We start from the raw sequence: 21,287 nt of genomic DNA, 5'->3' as shown, positions 1-21,287 counted from the left end.
GAAGGAAAAAATTACTACTTAGTCTCCCCTTCCCTCATTTACTTGAATCCCGTCTTCATGTATCTCTTTTCTAGCTTTAAATCTTCCTCTTTCTTTTTTAGTTTTAGTACTTCTCTTATTCATAATTTCTCTCTAGAGCTCTATCGTTTGCTATTTCCCTTCCTTTTCTATACTTCTCTGTCTCATACTATATTTCTCTTCATTCCTTTCTTTATACTTCTTTCAGTTTCTTTATCTCTCTTTTTATTTCTTCTCTGCCTCCTTCTATATTTCTCCTCCTTCCATTCTTTATCTCTTTCTCTTTCTGTTCTTTTATCTGACTGTTTATTACTTATCTGCTTCCTTCTATATTTCTCTTCCTTACATTTTTTATCTCTCTCTCTCTCTCTCTCTCTCTCTCTCTTTTGTGCATCTCTCTTTTTATTTCTTCTCTGCCTCCTTCTATATTTCTCTTCCTTCCTTTCTTTATCTCTCTCTCTTTCTGTTATTTTATCTGACTCTTTATTACTTCTTTGCTTCCTTCTATATTTCTCTTCCTTCCATTCTTTCTCTCTCTCTCTCTCTCTCTCTCTCTCTCTCTCTCTCTCTTTGTGTATCTCTCTTTTTATTTCTTCTCTGCCTCCTTCTGTATTTCTCTTCCTTCCTTTCGTTATCTCTCTCTCTTTCTGTTATTTTATCTGACTCTTTATTTCTTCTCTGCTTCCTTTTATATTTCTCTTCCTTCCTTTCTTTATCTCTCTCTTTCAGTTCTTTTATCTGTCTCTTTTTATTTCATATCTGCCTCCTTTTATATTTCTCTTCCTTACATTCTTTATCTTTCTCTCTCTTTTTGTGTATCTCTCTTTTTATATCTTCTCTGCCTACTTCTATATCTCTCTTCCATCCTTTCTTTATCTCTCTCTCTTTCTGTTTTTTACCTGACTCTTTATTTCTTCTCTGATTCCTTCTATATTTCTCTTCATTCCTTTCTTTATCTCTCTCTCTTTCAGTTATTTTATCTGTCTCTTTTATTTCTTCTCTGCCTCCTTCTATATTTCTCCTACTTCCATTCTTTATCTCTCTCTCTCTCTCTCTCTCTCTATGTGTGTGTATCTCTCTTTTTATTTCTCTCTCTTTCTTCTATATTTATCTTTCCACCTCTTTTTATATTTTTCTCTCTTTTTATTCATTTTCTTATTTCTCTCTTCTCTCGTGTTTCGTTCCTTCCCTTCCATTTCATCATTCGGCACAGTTTCTTTATGTTCCTTCTCCCCTCTCCCCCTTAAAACGTATCTCTCTTATGATGACGTCAACATGACGTCAATACATTCCACTTAAGGCCAACTTTTATATTTTGACCTCTTTTGAAAACAGTCTACGTGCGTGTTTTCTGCGGGTTCAAATAAAAGGAGTCCTGCTTTCGATTACTCTTCAACACAAATGGAACACAATTAATCTTTTATTGCTTAGCATGTTCCACATTAGCCAAACATTGTGATACATGAATGAGGGGGGGAAGGATAATGGAACCTCTTCCCCACACTTCTTCAAAGCAACCGAACTTGCGAATCGCACTAAAATACAAACAAAAGAATAACGTCACACGGATTACAGTTTCATGACCTGCGGAGCTGCGAGTGGAATAAAAATGAATTTTTTTTGTTTTTCGCGTCTGTTCGTGCGTGTCTACTATCTCAATGAGGAGGTGTGTAAGGCAAGAACCGTTGTTTTTAGTGGCAGATTATCACAAAGCTGACGATTGCCACCTGGCGTGTGTTTTCGGAAACTACGAAATCAGTGGTTCGCCTCGGTGACGTAGGACATGCCTCGGAGCCTTTTCCTGTTGTGGATTACACTTGTTTCCGGTAAGTTTTAATTTTCCCTTCTTTTTATTATCCTGTCAACCGAGTAACATTTGATTTACCGGCGTTTCTTTGTTCTTTTTCCCCGACGCGGTGAGCCCGCAGGTGAGGACTGTTCACAGGAGCCCTTTACATTCTAAGGTGTTGGCTATCTGTTATCGTTTTCATGTAGAGCGGGCAAGTTCTTTAAAAATTAGTATTTCTCCAATGTTGTGAGCAATATTGAATCTGGGACATTTATACTCATTAACAAAAAACAGCAAAATGGTTGCAAGAATCTTATAAAAATTTAAAAATAAATAATCCAAGTTTGCTTTAAGAAAGCAAAATCCATTCTTGATAAAAATATACAGAAACACCAAAAGTTTTGTGCACAGTTTTCTATAATGAATTAAATGTATCAAATTATTGGAACTAATTCATGCATTGTTTTGATAGTGACATCTATTAACGCCATTACACGGTGGCAATTTATAGTTTGTTGGAATTGGAAGGGAATGATTTACTTTACTGCTCATAGTTGTGACGATAAGAACCACGCAGACCCAGCGATTGAGGGTTTACAGATGGATGCCTCAAACGTTCACAGTAATTTCCTAACCTTTGTTCCAACCAGTGTTAAAAATTTGTAACGCTTAAAAGACATGAACATGAAATGACAGAGCTGAAATGTTTTATGTAAGTTTCTGTACAGTAAAAAATACCAGTTTTGTATTCAGCACTCAAAATTCCCTGTATGAAACTTAAAGGAAATATTATTTAAGTTTCAATCGAAAAAGTTCCCTTACTTTTTGTTCCACTCTTCCTCTTTTTGGTTGCTTCTGTTAGGATCTTTCCCTCTCCCTTACTCACACATATCCGCGCAACTTAACCCCCCTTCTCTTTTTCATTCTCCCCAGTTTATTCGAATCTCCACTCTCTTTTGTTCACTTTAATTTTTATCTTGTATTTTCTTTCTCTTATATATATATATATATATATATATATATATATATATATATATATATATATATATATATATACAGGGTGAACAGAAACTATAGGGTCAAACTTCAGGACGTGATTCCTGACAGGTAAAGGATCAAAAAAGGTCATATCAACGTATGGCCGGAAATGGACGGTTAGTCTGTAATAAAACGAATAGTACCGGTACACATTACATCCATGTTACAACAGGTGTTCAAAGTGGCCTCCGTGGGATGCAATGCAAGCGTCCACACGTCGCATCATGGATTGCCTCACTCTTTCGAATGTTCCAGCCTGTACCCGAATAGCGTCACAGGCTACACGGACACGCTGTTCAAGGTTCTGCACATCAGGAACTGGCTCAGCATACACAACCCTATTCAGATGCCCCCACAAGTAAAAATCAAGGGTGTTTAAGTCCGGTGATCGAGCGGGCCATGCCACAGGGCATCCTCGTCCGATCCATTTTCGAGGGAAAATGTTGTTGAGGTGTTGACGAACAATAATGCAAAAGTGGGCCGGCGCTCCATCATGCATTAGCCACATTACCTGTCGTATTGCCAAAGGCACATTCTGAAACAATAGAGGCAGAATTTTCTGCAGGAATTCCAGATACGTCTGTCCGTTAAGGCGTTGTGCAAGAACAAATGGTCCAAGTAGGTCGTCGCCAGTAATCCCTGCCCAAACATTGATGCTGAACCGTTGCTGATGAGAAAATTCAACCATTCCCAGAGGATTGGCTGTAGCCCACAGATGACGATTGTGTAGGTCGCTTTATCGGTGAAGAGGACTGAGGACAGAAATCCCAATATGGTGGTGGCCTGTTGCAAAACCCAGCGACAAAACTATTCCCTTGGAGGAATGGCGCCCACGGACCACAGATTCGTATAACATCAAAACAAACAACATTTCTCAGTAACATTTTTCTCGTTGGCGAGTCGATTCGACGCTACAGCCGTTCAGAAAAAACAGTTTTGCCGCCTGGATGCTGGCAACCCAACACAACATTTGATCGTATCTGTGACGTCATTTCCTGCGGCGAAACAGAACACGGCACGGTTGCAAGAACACACACAAACTGTGAAAAAATGACAAACTACCAACCACATTATTAGCTGTAAAACGAAGCGAGAAACGCGTCCAGTAGACCGAACATCATAGCCTACCAGCCAGAAGATCACCAGTCATCTCAGGGGGAAGGGGGAGTGAACCAACGATATGAGAAATGGTAAAAACCTATTCAAAATTAAGTGTCAATATCGGATTTTGTCTCAGCCTACATGTCAAATATCAACAACAATAAATTTGATTAGACTTACAGCTTACATGTGGTTGTTTACGCCCAGCTTCATGTCAAATATTTGCAAATCTCGTTGCAAGGTTGATATCTACAGGTTTGTGTCCAAATGCCTTGTGGTACTTTTGTGCTGATAAGGAAGTATCAGAGGTTCACGTTGTTACATTATGGCTGAAACACGTACAACCACAGTAACAATCTAATGATGAATCAGTAGCGAATATACTGCCCTGTTCACAGTTGCAAACTATTACGTGCGTACCCGGTGCGTAGATAAACAGTCGTTGGAGAGCTTGTTTTACTACAGGGTGGCTACAAACGAGCAGAAATGAAATTCCCTGACTTTTCCAGGTTTTCCAGGACAAAATTTACATTTTCCCCTGACAATTGCAAACTACATTAAATCGATATTTTTGCAAGTGGAAATAATAAACTCATACAGATCCAGGTATGGATTTGTTAAGTACCAATATTATCTTCTATGAAATTGACTTAATTTCTCTATTCTCTATGATTTGAATTCATACTGCAAAATAGTGAATCTGGAAAATTATTACAATTCACAAGCTAGGAAAGGATGACGAAATTTTATCATACGCAGTATAAGTTTAAAATAAAATACTTTATTATTTTTGAAGTTACGACTAAATGAGATAAGAGTGAAGAGTGATTGATTAAGAAATACAGTTTGTAATTTATGAGTCACCTTATCCATTCTTGGTATTATATGTTAATATTTCCACTGAGGTTTGGAAACCTCTGCTTGCAAGAACCATGAGTGCGCACTCATTTTTCGATGCATAAAGCTACTCTCTTCTCGGTAAAGCAAACAACTTAACTCTTGCATATAAGTGAAACAATTGAATTGTACAAAAGAAAGTGGCATATTTCCTTACATTATCAATGGGATGTCTGATTCAGTACAGTATATTCAAGTGAAGTACTGTGAAACTGGCAACATGCAACCATTATTGCTGACGAAAAGGGTATTTATTTATTTATTTATTTATTTATTAAACACTACAGGCAAATGCCCAGTTACAGTGCTTTGAGGTTAACTGAGTTCAGTTTACATACATATTGACAAAACAAGTAATTAAAAATTAGTAAGAGAAAACAACAAAGACAAGTAGAAAATAACTACGTATAAGACGGAACAGAATAATCATTACATAACAACAATATATAATACAAGGGTGGTATATCATAAAGTATACAACATATTTGGTTACAATGCTATTATATACAGGGTTCACATAATAAGTTTGCTTTTAGGTCTAAATAGATCAATGTCAGGGGTATTATTGGAGACTATATTGTACAACGCGCACATCCTCCTCATGGGATCCATTTCAGCCATCCTGGTTCTACCGCGTGAAATTTTAAAGAGGTCATTTCTGGGTCTTAATTTTGAGCATGGAACGTAAAAGTTTATTTTTGCGAGAAGTGCGGAGGAGTCTGTTTTTCCATTGACAAGTTTCGAAAGGAATGTTAACTGGTGCATCTGTCTTCTTTTTTCAAGGGACGGGACACTCAGCATTTTGCGTAAGATGTCACCCGAAGTGAATTTTGGATAAATGCCATCTAATTTATATACTAAATACCTTAAGAATTTATTTTGGAGTTTCTCTATTTTTTCGATTTCCTTTATAAATAACGGGTCCCAAACGACTGAGGCATATTCAAGTTTTGATCTGACAAACGTATAGTAAAGTAGCAAAAAGGTTTCTTTTTTCTTAAACTGGCTACACATTCTCATCACAAATCCTAGGTTCCTGTGCGCTTCACTGAGGATGCGCGCAGTGTGTGTCTGGAAATTTAAAACTTTGTCAAAAGTGACTCCAAGATCAGTTACAGTATTCTCTCTTAGGATTTCTACGTCGGAAATGTTATATGAATATTGGATGGGATGTTTGTTACGTGTGAATGACACTACTTTGCATTTCTTGAGATTGAGATTAACCTTGTTGTTCTTGCACCAATCAAGTACTTCGTTAAGTTCGTCTTGTAATTTCGTACAGTCGTGATCACTTTTAATTTGTTTGAAAATTTTGACATCGTCAGCAAAGATTAATTTTTCGGAGTTTTTTAGTGCATCTGGTAAATCGTTAATGAAAATCAAGTACAGCAGGGGGCCTAGGTTCGAACCTTGGGGGACACCGGAGCTGGCTACGTAATAGGAGGACCTTAGTCCTTGGTGCATGACATATTGTCGTCTATTCTGTAAATATGAAGCAAGTAGTTTTATAAGTTGCGGGGAGAGGCAGATGTAAGCTAGTTTCTGAATTAAAGTATCGTGGTGTACCGTGTCGAAGGCCTTTGAAAAGTCCGTGTATATTACATCGACCTGTCCTTTATCGTCAATAGTTGACGCAACGTAATTTGTTAATTCGACGAGATTAGTCACAGTTGAACGGTTTTGTACAAATCCATGCTGGTGTGGAGAAAGGATAGGTTTGACATGAGAGTAAATATGATTATAAATTATTTGCTCAAAGAGTTTAGCTGGAGCTGACAGTTTCGCGATTGGTCTGTAGTTACTTATGTCTGTCTTATCTGCCGCTTTGGGGATTGGACAAATCTCCGTCGTTTTCCAACTTGCGGGGAATTTTTCTGTTTTCAAGATTAAATTAAAGAGGGTGTGGAGAGGGGACTTGAGCGCCTCTGAGCAACCTTTAATAACGTAGGGGGGGATTAGGTCCGGTCCAGCTGCTCTTTTTGGTTTGAGTTTCTTGATGGCTTTTTCGATTTCTTTTAGGGAGATTTCTGGGATGCTTAAGAGACTAAGTTGGGATTTCGGGAGCGCGTTCGTACGTGTGGTTTCGTAAGAGGACGGTTCCGCGGAAAAGACAGATTCGAAATATGTAGCATAAACATTCTGGATGTTATTGTTATCGATAGGTTCACCATTGAGTTTGGTTGGTTGGGCTGGTGGATTCTTCCTTTGATTCTTAACTAAAGACCAAAATAGATTTGGGTCGCGAGTCAGATTAGCTTCGCAGCTGTTAAGGTAGTTTTGGTAAGCTTTGTTTATTTCCGCTTTTAATTTCGTTCTTAGGGCTTTAAAGTTAGCTTCATGATACCCTACATTCCCTTGTTTTTGTTTCCATTTTTTATAATGGTGCGACTTGATCTTTATACCTTTTATAATATCTAGCGTGAACCAACATGGGTACTGATTAGAATAAGTTGAGCGGGAGAATGGGACGCATTCATCAAATATACACTTAATTATTTCATAAAATTTGTCCACTGCAAGATCGATATCTTTGTATTTATGTAATTGTTCCCAGTTAGCCGATTTAAATTTGTGAAACATACTGACGAAATCAGCTTTCTTAAAATTGTATCGCTTAATACTCGACTCTGAAGTTTTACGCTTAGGTTTGGGGCGTGGTACATTTATTCCTAGGGGAGGGTGGTGAGTATCTTCCGGCACCAGTGCATCCTGCCGGAGTATCGTTACATTATCTATATTTGTTAGGACTAAATCTAGGGTTTTACCGTTGGCATTTTGTATAGTATTTAAGTTTTTGAGATCATTAAAATCAATAAAGTACTTCAATTCACGACAGTGGGAACCTAACGTGAGGAGGTCGTTAGTAGGATGAGTTATGTCAGGGATGTTAAAGTCACCAGCGATGAGCAATGGGGCCCCTAGAGGACAATGTGCGGTTATGTGGGAGAACAAAGTTTCATATACCGGTAGGGGTGATGACGGCTGGATGTATATTACAGAAATATAGATGGCACGTGCATGTTCCGGTTTTAATTTTATAATTACACAGTCTATGGTTTGTTCAGTTAACGGTAAATCCACCAGTTCAGGGCAATGTTCTTTCTTTACACCAATAAGAACACCACCTCCTAGGGTTTTCCCGTTTTCTCGTGGGTTGCGGTCCGATCTAAAAACACTGTATTGTTCTGAAAATATTTCCGAGTTGGATATTGAAGTGTTGAGCCAAGTTTCAGCGCACAAGACCACGTCGTAGTTATTCGCCAAAATGCTGAGAAGAAACTGATTCGTTTTCGTGCGTATACCTCTTAGGTTTTGATAAATAATGCTCATGGGGACTCGACTTGTTTGATTCTCGTGAACGGTTTTGACTGAATGTACATTCTCTGGCGAGTTATCAGAAACGGAGTGTGCACTAGTTGCGTTTGTACTCGTTCCGCTAGGTTCGAGATTGTCAGCTGTTTTCACTAATACACCAGTGGGTCCTGAGGGGATGTCCTTCTTACCTGTCAGGTTGCGATGGGCGTGGCTACGTCGACATCTTCAGAGAGGCCGGAGGCCATTTCCGCGGGACCACTTGCTTCGCCGATCGTACTGCATTCCTGAACTTCCAGGGTGGATAGGGGCTGGGGGATGTTGAACTGCACTTTCACTTCGAGGCGGGTTGGCGCCAACAGTTTGGGGCTCAGATAAGGTGGCTGGGTCAGGTTGGAGATCACTCAAGGAATACTTGACATTGTCAACAACGAGGTGGCGGTAACTAATGTATGCTCTATGACCAGCATTCCGGGCACTGTGCATATGTTCCAGGAGTCCCTGGCGCTCCTTCCGAGTGGAATAGCAAAAGTCATGTTCAACATATATTTTTGTACCTTTTAGTTTGTTGCGGCACCTGAGAATTTCTTCCTTTTTTTTGTACCGTAAAAAGCGGCAAACGATTGGGCGTGGGCCTCGCGTGCTGTTCGTGTTTATCCTATGAGCTCGCTGAATGTCATCCTCTTGCAGAATTATGCTCAGATTGTCTTGTATAATTCGACGTACTTTGGACTCGGATTCTGCCCAGTCTTCTCCCGGGGAATCCTCATCGACACCGTAAAACACTAGGTTATCCCGACGACTTCTATCTTCCTGATCATCCAGCCTTTGTTGAAGCCATCTATTGTTCTCCGACAGTTCTTCTACGCGTTTTGTAAGCGAACCTACGTCACTTTGGAGGACATCCACTCTACCGACCAGAGTTCTAAGTGCGTCGTTGAATTGTCGAACTTCGGTAACAAGTGATTCGTGAGACGCTTTGAGATCACGGAACATTTCTTTGATTTCTTTCATTTCGTCACTTGGGCCAGGGTTTGGTTCCACGCCTCCAATCACTAATAACACTAGCACAACTAGTCCGTAAGCAAAGAAACACTGTTTGAATCCAAAACTGCACCCCACGGTCGCTTGACATTTCGAAGGCACTTTTGCCATGTACATTCCTATACGGCAGCGCCAGGTCTCGGTCGACACCCCCATCTCTTCGCTAGGCACGCGGTTCCACGGAGCAGATTTAAACACGTCCGTCCACTTTCACTTTCGGTCGACCTATGAAGGTGTTTGAAATTTAACGCAAGGAATTTATAGAATTGCCTTGTATAGGTACTTGAATTAGCTAATCAAATATTAAAACAGGAAAGTTCATATACGAGGGGCGTCCTGAAAGAAGCTCCAATGGTGTCTGTACGCAGCACTAGTGGCCGGAGAACGACACACACATGCGGGCAGGAAGAAGTGGCATATAGCTGTAATCTGGTACAGTCACAAGGCAGCCGTTTTACGACAGTTGTAGGTTAAAAATTGTAGCTCTCATACAGTCTCCCTCCGACTGCGATGTAGCCTTGTAGCCCACGTGTAGTAATCAGATTTTTGCACGCTCAGAATTTGGCACATAGCCACCAGCAATCGTGTGAGGTGTGCAGACCGGACGTCGTGAGTAATAGTATGGTCAGACGATGGTGCAGACAATTCACGGAAGGCCAATCGAATGTGCACAACCCCATACAGTTGAGTACACAGGGGCCCTTTGCATCACTTCAGGTGAGAGATCTTGGACCACTCCCTGTACAGCCCTGGCCTTGCATGTACCGACTCTCATCTCTTTGTTCTACTGAAGAGGTTTCTGGCAGGGCAAGAATTTGACAGCTACACTGCGGTAGAGATAATTCCAGTCTCTGCTGTCAGACACATGTGCCATGGTCATACAAAATTTAGTGCTATGCTACGACAAATGCCAGAACAACGGTGGTAATTATGCCGAAAATTAGGTTAGGAGTCACTGTTACTAATGCAATAAATTATTACTGATATATTTGTTTTCTTTTATGCCTAATCGGTAAGGACTTTGATTTTTTGTTATTTTTTTCAAATTGGTGTATTTTCTTTTATTTATTTCTTACTATTCGAAGTTATTTTCCCCAAAATTCACATTTTCATTTTAGCACATTTTCTGGCAAATACCTGAAATTATACCTTCATGGTGTTTTTAAACTACGGTTTCAAATTGTAAGTCACATGGCCTACGCCTCTTCGTGAGACTTCGATATCTTGGAAGTTTTTTGGGAAAGTTATTTTCCATAATCCCATTTTAATTTTAAGGTAAGGGTTATAGACAAGGGAATTTTCCCCATATATACTGAAGGGTGCATAGTGACCATAAGTGGCAACGCACCCAAAAACTTTAAATCAAACAATATCACGTGACAGATACCGATATATTATGGCACCAAAAAATGTCATTATCTTTTTTTGACTTGTTAGTGTTACGTTTCCCAAAATTTGCGTTTTTGTTTTAGAAAATTTTTCTGCCAAATATGCCAAAACTTACACTTCATACTTCCATTGTGCTTTTAAACGATTATATTAAATTGTAGGTCACATGGTCTACGTATTTTCGTGACAGTTTGATATATTGGAACAGATTTTTGAGAAAGTAAAAGTAAAGTGCTCCCTGTGCTTAGCACCAAGCCATGAAGGCATCTAGGGGGTGTGGAGTTAAGGCCCCACACCTTCTTAATCACGGCCGAAGGTGGGGGTGATATGATTAGCACCACGCTCCTGACTACCTTTACCCCCCCCCCCCCCAAAGTTTCCTCCAGGTACCCGCTTGATACGACGCTGGGTGGGCGCCGGAACAGTTTGAACAGGTGGAAAAGATCCCGGTTCTCCCCCGCATGGATGGACCCCGGGTCTCTCACATGGTAGTCAGACGCCCCAATGACTAAGCTTTGTTATTTCTCGCTAGACAAATGCCGATGGTGTGCACTTAGCTTGGTAATTCAAAACACACCTCGCGCGACAAATACTGAAGATGCGGCTCCCGTGTGACGGTAGATGGCACTAGATATGTTAGAACACTGCCACTTTGCTCTGTGATGCAAATTGTTTGGATAGAAGTTGAAAAAATCATGGGAAATACATGATTTAATGTGGCTGTCAGAATTATTCCATGTATAACAAGCATTAAACTTTACTCTTGAATAAAATGTAGGAAAACTTGCACGTTCTATGTACACAGTATGGCACATATTGTTTCTTTAAGCCTAGAAAAGGCAAGAATGTTGGATTTCATGGAATTCCTTTTTTTTGGTTTAGGACATTTCTTTAAAAAATCACGAAAAACGCTAAGAATTCGCATTTTTATGCCAAATGTGCGTTATTTCGATATTTCGAACGGGCAAAAAATGTGTCCAGACATCACCGCACATTCATAAACACAACTTCCCAGCAATAAACATTGTTCTCGGTTTTCGCATTTGCGAAAAATCAAGGTCCCTACTAATTGGAAATTACTTTTTGGGCACCCCTCGTATAAATCAGTAGATGAAAAGTGAAAATTTAGCAGAGCTGGCAGAGAAAAGTCAATTCTTGAAGAAAGTGATATGCTTTTATGATTGAATGATTCGAGTAAATATATTAAAATATTTACGTATATCATTTCATAATATTGGACATAAACTTCACTCAGTGAGAGATTAATGACCATCTCTGACGAGTTTAAACAGACAGGACAGAGAGTGGCGTTAATTTCATTGCAATACTAGTGTTGCAGTAAATTTGAAGTTGGGAGAATGCACTTGTCAAATTTATATAATGTTCACCAATGCAGATTTGTTTCACTTTTTCGTGATAGTATGCAATATATATCCCGTTTTGTTGGATTATTCTTTATATCTAAGAATAGTGCAATGTCATTGTAAACGTATGTTAACTTGTGAGAAACCAGTAATACGTCAGGATAAAGAAAACCTTCGTAAGCACTGCTTATACATCCAACAAAAATCAGTCCCATTAGAGTGTCATGCATGCAATTTCTGTCGCATGTTGTAGTGAGATACTTTGTCCAGTGGCGATATTCGACAAAAATTGTATGTATCAATGGAGCCTGTTTGTTTCCATGTTCCTTCAGTTTGTCCAACAAAATGCCTTACTACGACATCCGACGACTATCTGACAGCGCCACCCGCTCCCATCTCCTCCATCTGTTGACAGTTCTGTCCCCTTACTACTCCCATACGGACAAGAAAAAAATATATAATTCAATGCATTTTTCCGTGTAATATTTAGAGGCTTAACACATTTTTCTGCCCCTCCGGAAATCTCTCTCTCTCCTGCCATCACTCGTTTCGCGCTGTGGTTGTGTTGTGCATAAAAGGGGCCTAAAAGTTGAGGCCAAAATTTAGCAACAAGATTTCCTGCTCCAGTGCAGAGTTCCATAACGATATCTTAAAATAACTAATAAAAAGTCAATCAAAACGAAATTCCCTGACATTTCCCTGACTTTTTTTGACACCTCAAATTCCCTGACTTTTCCCGGTTTTCCAGGTCTGTCGCCACTCTGTACTATTACTTATATCCATGTATTTTCAACCATTTTTTGCCACTTGCCTCACAATGCCCTGAATTATATTGTGTTGCTTACCTTTGGAATTTTGAGTTCCTTCCTTTCTATTTTATCTGTTGAGTGTGTCACAGACAACTAGTATCAGGACAAAGTGGATAGACTAAATTGTAGATGCCAACTTGGTAACTACATTTGCAAGTATTTGACATGTAAGCTGAGACAAAATTCGATATGGCCATGAATTCTATTTTCTTTCTACCAATTTTTCGTATAGTTTGTTTACTTCCTGTTAGGTTACAGAACGTGCTTTCTCGTTTTGATTTACGGTACATAATTTGGCTGATTATAGCCTTGTCATTTTTCACAGAATATGTGTGTTCGTGGCAACCCTGGAACGCATCGCTTCACGACGGGATATGAGGTCACAAATGCTATCAAAAGTTGTGTGTGGTTGCCAGCATTCAGGCGGAAAACTGGCCTTTTTTGAACGACTGTAGCACCGAAACGATGCACCAACGAGAAAAATGTTACTAAGAAAAGTTATTTGTTTTTATGTCCTCTATACATTTCCGTGGTCCGTTGGCGCCATTAAAATGACACCCTGTATGCATACATAGACAAACACAAAACTTATTTCTCTCTCTTATTCACTTCCTTTCTTCTTCTTCACCCTTTGCTCCATTTAATGTTTTCGCCCTTCCTCTTTCTTCCTCCCCTCTCTCTAACGATTCTTTTATTTTCCCTTTTCTCTTTTAGGGAGATTTCACACCGATGCGACAAGCGACATGTGCGCTTGAGGATTTCACTAATCGAACACAAGCTTGTGCAGCCTGTCATGCCGCTACGGTCTGAAACTCATTCCCAAGCGACAAGGGTTGTTTCTTGAAATCTGAAATCTTCCTCACTCCTTTTCTGTATGCCGCTTCTCTTATTTTGCTTCTTTCTCTGTTTGTTTAGAACCAAATGTCACTGTAGTGCTAATTTTTATGAGCACCCAAACTGGAAATTTTCAGTTTTTATGATAGATTGGTTGGGTAATCACAGAGGCTTGTAATAAATTGTAATGCTATTAATTTTATTTCTTATAATTTTAAATCGCAGTCCAAATTAAGAACAAAATATATATACACATTGGTATTTTCTCTCATCTTAACTGAGGCAAATTTTGAGAACTACTCTTTTAGTTTGGCGACTAGGTTTAAAGTATTAGGAGCCAAATAGTGCCTAAGTAGAACGGTAAACAACGCTAACAGCGACAATTTTTTTTTCAGTTGGAGCTCGTTTTGAAACTGTAAACAACCAATTGGTGCTTGAAGAGGAGAAATTGGACGTGAGCTTTGGACCGTGTGCGGTGAAGATACACGAACCATGCCCAGATGATGATGTTCTCTTCTATCTCTTCACAAGGTAAGATGGTACGGAAATTGTTAAGATTCAGGATCGAAAAATATATATTGCATTTAGATAGAGTAGCAACATTGGAGGATTTAGCGGGAGGGGCAGGGGGAACGTGTTGAGAGTATTATATTAGAACGTTCATGAAATGCTTGAGCAATCCTTTACGAGATGGCACAAAGAATGAAACAAAGTTTAGTACACATAAACTAATCGGGACTAGATTTATTAGAGAACTTAAATAAATCGACTCTGGAAATCTAATACAGGTCTTCATGGTTATGGGGCAAGAGTTTTAACTGATGAACACAAAGCGAGAATATTGGGTCAAATGTTTCCCACACTTATGACACGTTTGCTGAGAAAATGAATCTTGAATATTATTTCTTTTTCTGTAATCATTGTTAATACAAATAACGTAAACTTACTTCTATTTCACAAAACTTTAATAATGATATCGTCATATAATCGAGGGATCCTGAGTTCGTTCCCTGGTGGAAGTACAGTGCTTCAGATCCCTCTTTGAAGATCCAGTCCCGATTAGTTTATATGATCACAAGTCGGACCTACAACCAGCATGGTAATTTTTCTGACAGACACACATACACACACATACATACACTATATAAGCTGCTTAATATCTATAAAAATATGCACATTATATTTCTAGTATTAGATCTCTCATATGCTTACAACATTTTGTGTCCCGCCCACAAAAAAAAACTATATTCGCCTATGAGTACCAGGGTTAATTTCATCAGGAGGAGGAAAGGAGTAAGGCATTAAAATGGACTGTTAAAGCTTCTTACGACTTTATCATAAACTATAATTGGTAGATCGTGTTAGACAGTTGTCTAAAATTTATATCAATTTTCATTAATTTATAATAAAGTGTTATGTTTTATAGGAAATTCAAAGTGAACCGTTTAGGAACAAAATTGTGTTATGCAAAATATTTGCTGGTAACAAATGTGTGTACGTGGGTTGTAAATAAAGTAATGGCAACACTGCCAGGAAAAGGTAATGACACCGTGTATGTGCTATCTATCAGGCAGTGAGCAATGTCAGTTTGGAGCCATTCTGATGTGTGGAGTGTCAAAAGTGGTCGGTGCAGCGATTGCTGTTATGTATGTAGGAGGTTGAATTGAATACAATTTTCTGTACTGTTCTAAAAAATGTTTACAAAGGTAGAATAGTGATTGTGGATCAAAATCCGGGTTTGATCATGGAAAAAATGCACAAGAATGTGACAAAAACTTGCATGAAGCCTGAAGCAACAATAACTAGCCTTACCTGATGGTTGCACAATGGTGACAATTTCGGGAACCCAGCATGATGCAATTTTCCTCATGTTGTTCTCACGGATGCATCGCAACCTCCTAAAGAAATGCACTTACCCATTATGCAACCATCAGATACACCTAGATATTGTTGCTACAGCATGCAAGTCTTGCTCACACTGTCGTGCATTTTTTCCACAGGCAACCTGGATTTTGATCAACAATCGACGTTCTACCTTTGTAAACATGTTTTAGAGCAGTACAGAAAATGGTGTTCATTTCAACATCGCGCATACACCACAGCACTCGCTGCACCGACCACTTTTGGCACTCCACACATCGACATGGGCCCAAACTGACATTACTCACTGCCTGATAGCACATGTATGGTGTTATCATCACCTTTTCTTGACAGTGTTGCCACTACTTTACTTACAACCCACGTATATAAGGGAGCTTTCAGGCCGAAGTCACACTGACAAGTGCCACTGTGACAACTGTCACCTATCGCTTGTCACTTGCCACTTCGGTGTGAAAATTCCCTAAAACTTATTCATATTTTTTAGTTACTCATGATTTTAGAATGTTCTAGTCTAGTCTAATGTTTTTAGTTTTCACTATTTGAGCCTTTCCAGTGGTAACGCTGTTGGCTGGTAATCAAGGGTTCGATGCCCGGTCGAGGAACATAGTAGTTCATCTTTGAACTATAGGTACGAAAAAACCCATTACTGACAATAGTTTCTGTTTGCAGTGAAGACCCTGAGACGCCGCAACTTATGAACCTAACCGAGTCAGACGCCATCAGCACGGTGGACTTCGACCCTGATAGACCCACGAAAATCATCGTTCATGGATTCAACGGCCACCTGGATTACCTCGTGACAGCCGAAGTCAGGAAAGGTAATTCGTAAGTATATTCGGTGGCCTTAAATTACTCAAACGGTAGAATGCAAAAAAAAAAAAAAAAAAAAAAAAAAAGGGATAATTCCACTGCATATCGTCCAGATTCTAAACTTAGATACTATCAATCAATTGGCTTTATTTTTATGTTATGTTTGTAGAACAATGCCTTCTTATTTAAAATCTTTTTTAATAAGTTACACTTACGCATGCAGCAAACACCAAATTGAAACGTACCATGCAGAGCAGCCTTGTTTCTTTTAACATTTTCAAACTTTAATCTTTTTATATTTCCCGGAAATAACTATATCAATATGACTTGTCTCATTATAATCATTACTCATGCTCAAACAGAAGAACACCTGAGTAATTGTAGAATTCATTATTGTCCAATCGCAGCTTACTTACGAAGAGGAAGTTTCAACGTCATATCCGTTGACTGGAGCCCCCTGGCGAGGTCACCCTGCTACCCGACCGCCGTCATCAACACAGTGCACGTGGGCAAGTGCATTGGCCAATTAGTGGAACGTCTGGTGAATGACAGTGGCGCCAACTACACGGATGTTCACATCATAGGGTTCAGCCTTGGCGCTCACGTGGCTGGATTCGCTGCGAACTTCCTTAGCAACGGAACTCTAGGGCGAATCACGGGTGAGTGATGCTTACCACATGCGCTACTTTTCGACCTGCCCTCATACTTAAAATTGGGGAGTGACCGCATAATCTGCGGATGGAACATGATTGATATAAAGTGTATTTTTGTATTGCATCGCTATTATCTCTTCTTAGGCTAATGTTGACAATGGTAATTAGATGAAACTGGTGAATACACTACACACTCGCTTGTTCAGGCCTGGACTAAAACCGGGAACCTTTCGTAGTTATAGGCTTTCAATCGCCACCGAAGTTCTCGGGTTCCGACGTGGGCATGTATGATCTTTGCGAGCGTCCTTTCTCCAATTCCAACTAATTACCATTCATCTTCAGCGTCCCGATATATAGTCTTCCCTGCATATTACTAGATCATAGGGGTGTGGAGGCAGCAGCTCCATATATTCACGATCTCGCCATTGTGAATATGTGATCAGCATCACGCTCCGGCCACCTTAGCCTCCCTAGATATCCGTTAGAAGTTGAGTGGATCTCTTAAATTGTTAATTCATCTAGCTGAGAATAACTAATAATTATAATTCAATTACTTTTCAATGATGATGGTGTTAATAACAACGCTGTTTTGTTTAATAAACTTTAATTCTCTAACTTGATACCTTGTAGATGTATGTGCGCGAGTTTAAATTCTGTATATATTTTTCCTTCTGAAAGAGTCTGTAATTCACTGTAGTACTTTGCAGGGCTAGATCCCGCTTTGCCGTTCTTCTCGACGCTTCATCTGTCATGGAAGCTGGATTCTACGGACGCCGATTTCGTCGACATCATCCACACCAACGCGGGTCTCTACGGGAAGCTGGAGTCGACGGGACATGCGGACTTCTACGTCAACGGGGGGCAGATGCAGCCAGCGTGCTCCGGCAACTGGAGTGAGTGATCATGTCTTTCAAAATGTTTAATTTTATGTTGGGGGTGCTCAGGGGTAGGGTTCGCATAGGCACGAGCAATTTGCACCCTCTAATAAATGTTAGATGTAGACGAACTGCCCCAATTATTAGGAGTTTGTTTCAATGTGTAAAATTTCAGCTTTATAGCAAACCAACATTTCTGTACTCAGAATAGCAGTTTCAGTTTTCGGTTATACATAATTCAGTTTCAATGTATCACCACACTGCACAGAAAGCCCATATGCTGAACAACAGATTTATTTCACAAAATGAAATAAGAAGTAAACATAGTACACGAATACTACAACTTTACGGAGTGCTAACAGCCAGCCCACTTCGAAACACGGATTGCACACAAACATCGTGCACCGCTCACAGTCTGTACAGCAAGTGTCTGACGTGAATCACTCGACCCAGCCGGTCAGCGTTGCCATTTGGCAGTGCTTCCCTCACATAATGGCGGAATTTACAGGTACTACACACCTTATGGTCATAAATGTCATAAAAAAAATTAGAAAGAATTCTGCGAAGAGTACTAGTTTTAAAATCCTCTATGTTATGTGCGTCTCCTCCGTAACCGAGCGGGTTAAGGCGTTCACTCGTCTTGAGATCGTTCGCTGCGGGACGGCGTAGGTTCGAATCCGGCTCTGGTCGGAATTTATTCGGCCTACGTATAGGGCCGGTGGCAACCCACCATCGTGAGGAAATTGGGGAGTTCCGAGTGAGTGAGTGAGCGTAATCCGGTCACGGAGACCTACTATAACGGCTGGGGATACGTCGGGCTGACCCCCCGACTATTCCAATACTGGTTGAAGATCTCCACACTTAGAGGCGACGAAGGAAAGCGTGGGATGGAGACCTACGTACGCCTAGGCCCTTCATGGGCTGTTGCGCAAGGTATTATTATTATTATATTGTTATGTGCTACTCTGGAACTGTTTCTCCCCGGTATTTATGCGACTTGCCATTTATATTCCCTTACTTCTTTAAAATTTACCACTGATATTTCCTTACTTTCGTAAATTTTATCATTGATATTCTCTGGCTTTGTATTTTAACATTGTATTCTCTGACTTTTGTAGATATTACTACTAATATTCCCTGAATTTTGTAGTTTACCACTGATATTTCCTGACTTCGTTGCTTTTACCAGCGATACCCCCTGACATTTGTAGCTTTCACAACAGATATTCTCTGACTGAGAAATATAAATATTTTGATATTTATTGACCATACCATTGATATTTACTAACTTTTCTTGAACATTTCACAAACAGTTCCTGAACATTCTAAATCTTGTAGCTGATATTCCATGACATTTCTGGCTCTTACAATTGTCATATCTTGACTTTCTGATATCTTACTACTACGTTTCCTATCTTATCATACGTTACTTTTGGATAGCTGACTTTACCCACTAACAATAACTGAGTTCTACCGATATTTCCACAGAGATTTCTTAACATTAAATTTTCAAACTTACCAACTAAAGAGCAATCCTATTTCTTCCTGAAGATCGACCAAAATGCAGCCACATGATAGCGCCCCTGTACTACGCAGAATCTGTAACATCGGAGGTGTTATTCTGGGGAGCACCCTGTAGAGGGCTTCTGTACTACCTCCTGGGATGGTGCACCTTTGACGGAGAAGGGGCTGTTATGGGGGACCCATGCCCCTCCGAGTAAGTGACTGTCACTGAGAATTCTAGTGATAAATTAGCTTTATAATAGGATTGTCGTTTCTAATCAAATTAGTTAAAGACTAATGACTCAATAATAATTCAAATGGTGGACAATTGAATGCAGGAAGTTTCGTAGATATGAAGACATTGGAGACCGCAAAAAGGAAGATGAAACATCCCAATAGCTTATCTAATAATAGGATGATGGTGATAACAATATTTACCTGTGTGAAGATAAATTTGTAGACTCAGTAGTTCAGATGGTGTTCTGTTTGGCACGGCAGGTTTCCAGAATCTGGAAATAATGAAGAAGATTGGATTGGATTGATTTGGTGTTTTAAGTCCACTTTATGCACAAGGCTAATCGGGACTGGACCTACAGTTTAAAGTGGGATCCGAACCACTATGTGCCTCCACCAGGAATCGAAACCCGGGACCCCTTGATTACAAGGCGACGACGCTACCACTGCGCCATCGGGGAGGCTGAAATAATGAAGAAGACAATTTTCAAGTTTGCTTTCATGAACTTCAAGATTTTACATACTCATCACCAATAACTACCGAATCCATTTACATTTTTAGTATCCATAAATCCGAGGGATTATTCATACCAACATCAGCTACATTATTTACATTATCATCTTCATTATCTACGTGGCGGAGTGGTTACACAGAGTTCCCTGTTTCGAATCTCAATCTGTACATAAGTGTTCTTTGTAATTGTCCAGAATTTCAGCATATCATAACTCATCCAGCAGAAAATACTACATAACTTTTGCATACGATCAAAATGGAAATACTGGCATTAAAATATAAATAAAAGTTAAGTTTAGTAACGGGATATGCTGTTTTAAACTCGAAATTGAACACACAATAAGCAGGATTAGCATGTAAAGGTACATTTCTGGAAGAATGATGACCTGGAATGTTAACGTGTAATTTATTTGCGAAATTTGTAACCATTTCGTTAGTGGATATGTGTTTGTTATTTAGTATTATACAACGACATCTGTTTGTGTGTGTGTGTACATAGACAAACCATAACTGACATTACAACTAAGACAATACTGGCATGTGATCATCACCATCCCTCTACCTCTAAAAGGTCAAGAGAAATATACCACTATAAGTAAAAACGTTGAAAACGCACACTGCTCAATGATATATAAACGTTTTTTTATATCTATAGGACCAGAGGCATATTCTTCGTACAGACGAATGAGGAACCCCCATTTGCGCTTGGTAAACCTGAACCAGAGAACGAAATAGAAACACAGGTACCGATATTTAAACTTGGCCTACCCGCTGTATCAGAGGACGACCTGCATGGCTTTGATTGGTGCAGCTGAAAAATATGAAATAAAAGTTAACATTTCAACACTTAATGTGTTTGTTTTATTAGTGATTTTGTCCTGTCTTCTCTTACCTTTGTGCTACGTTACCGGAATAACCCGGAACAAATTTTAGTCATTTCCCAACTCCCGTACGTCGGGAGAGATTACAGCGACTCCGCCGAAGATACCTGTTACTCTGCCCCCGTGTCAGGGCAACAGTGTTTTTTCTCTTATTGTAATATTTATTAATATGTTAATTAATTGGGTAATCAAGTGTATAAACATATATATGTGATTAGTGTAAATCAATTTATTATGCATTTTTAGGTTCATATTATTCCATGTATAAATACCATGTAGCTCTCTGTTCTTGCTTCGTGTTTCGAACGTTCAAGGAAAAGGCGGGCAGTTTAGCTGCTAAA

General features: G+C 39.5%; 1 protein-coding gene across 1 annotated transcript; it reads left to right on the top strand.

Annotated features, from left to right (window-relative positions):
- Positions 1–1,784: 1,784 nt before the first annotated feature.
- Positions 1,785–20,880, top strand: LOC145987989 (phospholipase A1-like). Its single transcript, XM_083122828.1, has 7 exons — positions 1,785–1,844; positions 13,991–14,126; positions 16,146–16,294; positions 16,694–16,945; positions 17,647–17,832; positions 19,366–19,531; positions 20,721–20,880. Exons 1-7 carry the CDS (start codon positions 1,802–1,804, stop codon positions 20,878–20,880), a joined length of 1,092 nt encoding a protein of 363 aa, XP_082978954.1. The 5' UTR covers positions 1,785–1,801.
- The last annotated feature ends 407 nt before the right edge of the window (positions 20,881–21,287 follow it).

This window comes from Lepisma saccharinum, chromosome 5 (assembly GCF_977018435.1).
Source record: "Lepisma saccharinum chromosome 5, izLepSacc3.1, whole genome shotgun sequence".
In the NCBI taxonomy this organism is placed as follows: domain Eukaryota; kingdom Metazoa; phylum Arthropoda; class Insecta; order Zygentoma; family Lepismatidae; genus Lepisma; species Lepisma saccharinum.
This window is presented reverse-complemented; position numbering and strand designations above follow the sequence as displayed.